The sequence below is a fragment of the Opisthorchis viverrini genome (assembly GCF_000715545.1).
Source record: "Opisthorchis viverrini unplaced genomic scaffold opera_v5_17, whole genome shotgun sequence".
Classification (NCBI taxonomy): domain Eukaryota; kingdom Metazoa; phylum Platyhelminthes; class Trematoda; order Opisthorchiida; family Opisthorchiidae; genus Opisthorchis; species Opisthorchis viverrini.
This window is the reverse complement of record NW_008751673.1, coordinates 876,427-884,524: the sequence shown is the minus strand read 5'-3', so window position 1 is coordinate 884,524 and position 8,098 is coordinate 876,427. Positions and strand designations below refer to the sequence as shown.

At 43.4% G+C, this 8,098-nt stretch overlaps 1 protein-coding gene across 1 annotated transcript; it reads right to left on the bottom strand.

Moving 5' to 3' along the window:
* Window positions 1-671: 671 nt before the first annotated feature.
* On the bottom strand, window positions 672-6,354 carry T265_01563 (hypothetical protein; the record flags this gene model as incomplete). Its single annotated transcript, XM_009165622.1, has 3 exons — window positions 672-830; window positions 6,150-6,237; window positions 6,305-6,354. The coding sequence occupies 3 exons, from the start codon at window positions 6,352-6,354 to the stop codon at window positions 672-674; spliced, it is 297 nt and encodes a 98-aa protein (XP_009163886.1).
* Between the last annotated feature and the right edge of the window lie 1,744 nt (window positions 6,355-8,098).

The following is an 8,098-nucleotide window of genomic DNA, read 5'->3' as shown; positions in this document are numbered from 1 at the left end:
CGATGCATCAGCGGTTGGCAAAATGCTATCAAAGCAGCCTACAATTTTAAGGAGCAAGTTGCCACACACAATCTAACCTCCAGCATGAAGGACCGGGAGACCGCTTAGATCAAAGTGGGCAGCTATTGTTCGAAATGCTCCCGCCCGCTGTCTAAGTAATTCATTTTCCCAGTGATGAGTCGGCTAAATGCTTCCAGTGGTTCTCAGTGCTATTGGTTCGTGAGACTTCATGGAACGTACTCGCTTTATCATCATCATCATCATCATCATCATCATCATCATCATCATCATCATCATCATCAAAAAGGATGGGCGAGGGAGACGACTCAGTTCGGGCTTATGTCAAGCATTCTGAGGTGCTTACACCTCCAACCGCTCAATCAGACAATCTATAAAGAAACTGACAGCACGAATGCCACTGACATAGATTACCCGCCAGTTCTTGCAACGTACCCAGCTAAGCACAGACGGGATCACGGGGACGCCATCCTGGAAGGCGTACAACACCAACGAAACCAAACTCTTCGTGATCTTTTCACGTCTTTCTGCCAAGTCATGTGCTGTCCAGCTCGCGTTTTGCGCCATTCTGGAGGCACACAGAACAACACTCGTCTCAGTAGACGGTGTTTTGGCATGCGTAGCACATGACCGAGCCATCGCAGTCGATGATGCTAGATATTTTCTCGGATTGAAGTACCTGCCGCACAACCAAATACCAGTTTTCTAATCATCTCGTTACTAACACGCTGACGCCACCTAAAACCAGACATGATTTTGAGGCATCGGTGGCCGAAGACCACAAGACGCCTCACATCATCTGTCCGTATTCGCTATAACGGTCTTCTCACTTTCTTCAAAGTGACGGGTCCACCAACTTTCCTGCCCAGCTTCTGTAACCGGATAATCCTGAGTACCCGAATCGTTTCTAAGGATCAGCGAGATTTATCTCCAAAAATTTGGTAGAAACGCGGCTGATGAAGCCCTCGAGTCGTCAGCCGTGGCAGCAACCCGGTCTACCTTTTTGGGTGCATTGCACATATTAACAAAAAACCAGCGTAGTGTGGAAACGAGTGCCATGTTTGAGTATTACAAGGCGCGAACAAAAGGGAGCTGAACAGACTGCACTGGAAGCATAAAGCTGATTCTGATGTTGATTCTCAGAGTCTAAGCCCTTCAAAGCTAGGCATCTTATGAAATATAACAAACACTACCAAATGTCAAATGCAGGACCTTGACAAATGGTTTTCTTTGCATTTTTATTAAGTCGGTAGCCTTGCGAGTATAACCGATAAAACCATAGTTGTCTAAATCATTTTCGGCTTCTGTCGACGCATTGAAAACAATGGATTAATTGCTTTTTCCATGTCTTAAATTCAATCATATATCACTCAGTCTTTTTTCTCATTTTTTCACCCAGTATTGTCAGTATGCGTTATTATTTGTTTTTTACGGAAGAATGCTGTCCAAAAAGCTGCCACACTGTTAACACTTCCTGACATAACAAGCCCCCACAATCCAGAAAAGTTATTTTGAGCTTTCTCATACCTGAAGCAATTTACACAAGAACACTTGTTAGGCTGTCTTTAATCTACGGTGAGTGGACATGCCGGTCTAATGACAGCACATTGACAGAGAGTTTGGAAGGAGTTTCTATCGGAAGCTGTTAACAAAGAGCCGTCACTTCTCCCACTTGGTTGGTGCTATGCCGCGAAGCTGACATTCACTACACCGACTGTCATTGGTTCCGCCTGAAATTTTGTAGACAATGTATTATTTAACGTATCAATCAAGACTAATAAATACGACCAACATCAAGGTAATTTCCTCTGCTAATGACCGATGAACGTTCGTCAGCAGTCGTTTACTCAAAAAATCTCTTGTACACTAGAAAGGAAGCGGTAATTTCAGAATAATGCATGAGCATTTCAGCTAAGATAGGTTGATTCAAGCTTGGAAGCCTCATCAGGTCGAATTGGCTTTCATTAACTCGCATAATTTCAAAGAAGAATTTCAAAGAAGAATTAGTCTTTTTACGAATAGGTAGTTTGACCGTCCCGAAAACAGTTTACATCATAATGCTACCCTGTAAACATAACACTTTATAAACAAAGTACTACTAAATGCTCTCTAGTTGCTTAGGTTCTGTGAAGGCTCACAAAAACAGTAGTGGGAGGAGATTTAGGAATTCTATGGAAAGAAATGACGCTCTATTCTGAAAAACCAAGAAGCTCGATTTGGGAAATCATTAGAAACGCGCAACTCGAGAAAATCCAGGGACTCTCGAACCTACGACATCCTGGTTTGTATTTTCGAAGTTTAGCCGTTCGGCTTCGAGTGCCTGACAAGTCAGTGAGTGAAAATTTCACCCGGAAATTCGTTGATCGAGTAGATGGTCAATACTTGAAAGATGGGCCAGTTAGTCACAGTGCTGATCAGCCAATCGTGACCGAATGGCCAAGAGTTCAAGCTGCTGACCGGGAGTTCGTGGTTTCGAGTGTCCGTTGATTTTCGTGACATCCGCACTGTTGATAAATTCAACTAAGGATGAAACTGCTGTTGATTTTTTCCAGGCTATTCAGCGTAGATTGACTTCACTTCGAGTACGAATGATCCCTCAGGCTTATGACGGTTGAAAACTGTTGGAATTATCAACATTAGGTAGCCAGGCATGGGCTAGAAACTTTGGTTTAATTTCGTTCAGAAAATTCGAGAATTTCACTCTCCTTGGTCAACCCATTTATGAGTCTCCTCCATTGCTCGAAGTGTTTGGTTGCTTGTCCAAAATTATCACATTCGTAATAGCTGTGCTGCTCTTGAGGCAGAAAACACTTGACAATACAGTGAACCAAACCGTAACTGAAATATCAGTAGGATGTGCTGCAAGATGGACCTAGAAACACTGACAGCTCATGAGCGGAAGTTTTACATCCATTCGGAAATTGAAGAAACGCACTTTTAACGTTAAAACTCTAAAGAAATCTGAGTGTATCTCACCGGTGTGGATTCTAGCGCGGTTACACAAGAACCGACTATGCGTTAACAAGTGACTTCTGCCGGCTTGTACATCAATTCGCATCAGATGCGAACAAACGCGGTTTGGCGAGGTGTCATTGGTTCTATCAATTCTGTGCGCACAGTTTCGGCAGCTAAGCCACTTTGAAAGGCGAATCCACAGGTAGGGATTCTACATAAGTAGTGGGCCTAGAACGAAGTGAAGCACACTGTGAGTTTCGGGTGAACTCCACACAGGCATGCCGTAGTACTTACAAGGTACGATAGCTTGAGTGGTGGGTTTCCAGAGTTGCGGTATATTCACTCAAAAAACGCCACATAACTGCGATTTGGTCGAAGGTCGTTCGATATCCGCCTCAAAGCGATTAAATATTCAGCTTATGTGAGTCAGTTTCCTCCTCTTGCTAGACCCTAGCCAACATTCCGAAATCCTCAGTCATACGATCGTCTCCGTCTTTACTGGAACTCACTGGATGAGCGTAGAGTTTTCATGAATGTAAAGAGTTTTAGGCAGCATTTTTTAGGAACACTTACCCACCGGTTGGTCTGCGCGAGGCTTTAAATTAGTGTGAAGCCTTGTTTCAACCTAGCCACTGACTTATTCAGATTACCCCAGACCAGAACTGTTCTATCTGAATCGTCATTGGTTATCAAGCAGACCATGGTTGACACGAACCTGTCATATTACCTTATGACTAGACGTTTTGTCGATGCGTTCGGATCCCGAAAGCCTCAGGGACATTATCGTTTTCGTCCTAATTGAGTCACCGAGTCAACATAAAGGGAAGGGTCAATTAGATAACAATTTCAGGATACTTCAGTCCCTAATCTTTAGCTGGACGAACCGACGAATGAATGTCCACCAAAGCTGTTAAACACAGTTTAGGGTGTGTGAAATTTTCTTCACTTGATGAATGATTTGAACCTTTGTTTCATCCTCGCAGAAGTGAAGCCGTATTTGCAGAAAACCATGTATAAAGCCCTCTTACAATTTTATCACCATGAGAGGCAATTTTGCCATTTCAAGTTTTGTTCCCAAGTGAAGCATATGGTACATCCGTCTGGGGACATTTAGAAGTCTGTGGTTGATATAGATAGGCGCCAGCAATACTGATTTCGAGTAATCGTACCTTACTTTAAATTTGGTGAACACTACTCCGAGTGGGTTTATGTCCACCTGTCAGGCTGTTCTGATTGGAAAACATACACAAATGCACAGAAAAGGCCCAATTCAGTGCAACGATTTAAAGGAGGAACGATATTTTGAAATGCTTTCATTGGCTTGACAGGGCATAAGCATAAGATCAACGCATATTACCCTACTCTAGCTATAGTAGGGAAGAAGCAGGTTCGCTGGCTGGTTTACTAGAAACTAACACACATTAAATCTCTCAGTGCAATGGTATCTGGGCAATTTTTGCTGACAAATGCTCAGTTATCCCACAGCATGTCCATTCGGAATTTCACCTTACCTGAAACCTATCTTTATTGAAGTTTGTTTCACGCTGTCCGATCAGGTGAGTATGATTAATCACCGTGGTTATTAGCGAGTTCCTGTCGCCTGCTTGAATCCATGGAAATTCCGTTCAGTTCGGCATCGGATGCAAACAGTCTGTCAAATGTTCCTGGACAAACTGACACAAAAGGAGTAGAGGGACTGGTCAGTCCAGCGTCCCAATGTTGCAATAAGTAACAATGTGAAAGTGGGAACTGCCTAGCAAACATTCGTTTGCAAATGCCGCTTTGTCTTGAGCACCCATACGTTCATCATATGGAGAACGATTTTCAGTAATTATCGAATTTTGTCACCGTCAAATACAAGAACATACATTACACCAAAGGCAGACTGGTAGCCACAACCCAACCTCTGTTAGGCGAGAAGTACAAATGACTGACAGATGTTTGTCTGCTATAAAGCTGGTTAACACAATTCTGTATAATTTAAGTTCCTAAGTCGTGTGGTTGAACTCTATTCCATAATATCAGAATTCCACGTGATCTATCCTGGTCCCTCAAAAAAACCGGCCAGAGTAGTAGCTGCGAGACAACAAAGATATTTTTTCATGAAAACATCTGAATGACAAGGTATTCGACAAATTTAAAGATGAAATTCATTGCGACCAACGATTGACTAGCAGTGTAACCTCGAGACCCGTAAAACCACAAATAATTTCTACCGACTTTATATCGGGTTCTGACCTCTGTCGGTGTATCTTCCGACATGAATGGGAGCAGTGCACTTCCTCAGCGAGTTACGTGTGGCAATTTTTACACCTCCGTAGAATAGCGTCTCTCGAAAAATGCCTTGTTAGCGAGCGGGTTGGAACGTAGCAACATCAGCGCACCGCAATGCTCCACTCTAATCCCTAGCAACGCACCGATGATATCACATCGATTGATGATGAAACGCTTGCAATCAAACTGCCCCACTCAGTAAACAAACCGGTGATCATCTATATTACCTGAGCTCCGAACATTTCCCTGTTCAGAAAACGGTCACTTCTAAGCACAAGGTATGTAAACCTGGCTGAATTCAAGTTGAGAGAATTGTTTTGCGAGCGACAGCATATGGCATGCTGACCTCTCTGAAATAGCTTAGAATGGGGAGTCCGTACAAGCAGCTTTGTCGTTAGCACATTGTTACAATTGCGACTTCCCAAGAGCCGCCGAACACTCTTTTACAAGTCTGGTCGATTTTCCGACATAAATCTGTATAATATGCTGGACAATAAAATGAACAGTACTGAGTCAAGTGAACTAAACGTGTTCCCGACTGCACAAGCAAATGCCTTTGGTTCCGTTATGGCATGATGTGGTTCAAGCATCTATCCTAATGGAATACTTTCACGGCTAGAAGGCAAGTGAAAATAAAGGCACGTATCAATGAGGTCGCCCACTGAGAGCTGTATAATACTGGGAAACAAAGCTTATGAAATGGCGATGATTGGTACACCAACAGGGATGTTTGGAGTTGGGCGTGAGTGGAATGCCGATAAACCCCGTAAGATCAGGCGCTAAGAAATACCAGCGTCACAAATCCAGATGATACAGCGTCAGGTTTATCGGTCATCAGTAGAACTATACTCAATTTGCACTTTTGGGGTTTTCCGGGATAGGTATTTTGTTCATAGTCACACCACCTCGTTTGAACGGTTGTTCTCCTGTTCTGGTGTAATTATTCCGGTGAGTTCACAGCAAAGGGAAGCACTAAACTCAAGCTTCGCTCTTATTAGAGCTCATCAGCAGTTCATATCCAATGGTGTGCTGGGATTTTGAACCCCGGATATCTGACATGCCAGGCGAGCGTGTAGCCACCACTCCACCAATGCACGTTGGATGCATCTGAAGTTTCAGGTCTCAGTTTGTTGTACACATTGCTTTTGCATACCGTGGTAGTTTAGCTGTTCGAGCACTAGTGCATTGTGTGCACAGACAACTAGCGTCAGCAGTTCTAGTCTGAAACGAGTGGCCTGGTGGATTGACATCTCCGATGAATGTTTTCCTTTGTGTTCACCAAACCATTATCAAAGATGTAATCATGTTATTCCCTATTGTCTTAAGGAAAATTATGAGCAAGTCTAAAGCTCGCAAAAGAACGCAGAGTGCTCCATATCTTACCAAAATCGCAACTTCAAGAATGGATTCTTCGGGCAGGTGAGTCATCCTGTATATGCAAAATTTTCAGCTGGTCGCTTTTCTGTCAAATGCCTCCAGAACTCTCAGGCGATGGCACGAATGCAAGCGTCGATGGTGGTCCATTAAGGGTACACATAATCATTGAAATTTGCATATAAAAAACTATTTACTATTGTTTTTTGATACCACTTCAAATCAGTTCACTAAGAGTAGCGCCCCGATTGGGACCCCACATATGGGCCGAACAGGATCGGTCGTGTATTTTTTGTTTAGACAATTTCACCGTTTCTTCCGGTACCACAAGATCATTTATTACACTTGCGCACACGGAGGATATTTATAGATATCCGAATGATGGGTCTTAGTTAAAACAAAAGGTCTAGTGAATAGCCTTCCTGGAGTCGTCATCTTCTGCTTCTGTGTGCAAAACCCTTCAGCCCTTGTCCCACTGTTTTCATGCTTATCAGTCTGTGTGTGAAGGTCATCAAATGTTGAAAATATATGTCTGACTTGATGTGGTACACTACTCGCAATGTTGCTGAAAACTCTTCGACAATCTAAGACCGTTTTCGCCTTTCTTGGGGCTCATCAGGTAGCAGCAGTCCTCCAGTCTCCGTCAACCGTGTGTTCTATTTGAACTTGCACGAAAACAGCAAAATACACTCAGATGCAAACAAATCTGATTTTGCGGGAGGCTCACCTGGAACCCAGCTGAATCTCTCGTTTATGATATTTTTAAGTAGATGTTCAAGTGTAGCATAAGGTGGACGGAGATTTGGGGAAGGCCCCTACCTACTGAAGCCCAAGAGAAATGCAAAGCCGGTCGTGGGCTATCGTAGAATTTTCAGTAACCTTATGAGTAGTGTATTACGCATATACATGTGCGGTGATATCTCGGATATCTTGCCAACTGGAACACGATAAGGCCTGGTGCAGCACATTCAGTTACTTAGAAAGATCATAAACGAGACGTCTAGCTGGGTTCCAGGTGAGTCTCCCGCGAAACCATTCTCGCAAATGTGTGTATTTCGCTGTTAGATGTTGATTTTAACCATACCTTTTTTGTTTTCTAGCTATGTTCACAAGTTTGTGCATCACAGAGAATGCCGATAAACCCCGTAAGATCAGGCGCTAAGAAATACCAGCGTCACAAATCCAGATGATACAGCGTCAGGTTTATCGGTCATCAGTAGAACTATACTCAATTTGCACTTTTGGGGTTTTCCGGGATAGGTATTTTGTTCATAGTCACACCACCTCGTTTGAACGGTTGTTCTCCTGTTCTGGTGTAATTATTCCGGTGAGTTCACAGCAAAGGGAAGCACTAAACTCAAGCTTCGCTCTTATTAGAGCTCATCAGCAGTTCATATCCAATGGTCGTGCTGGGATTTGAACCCCGGATATCTGACATGCCAGGCGAGCGTGTAGCCACCACTCCACCAATGCACGT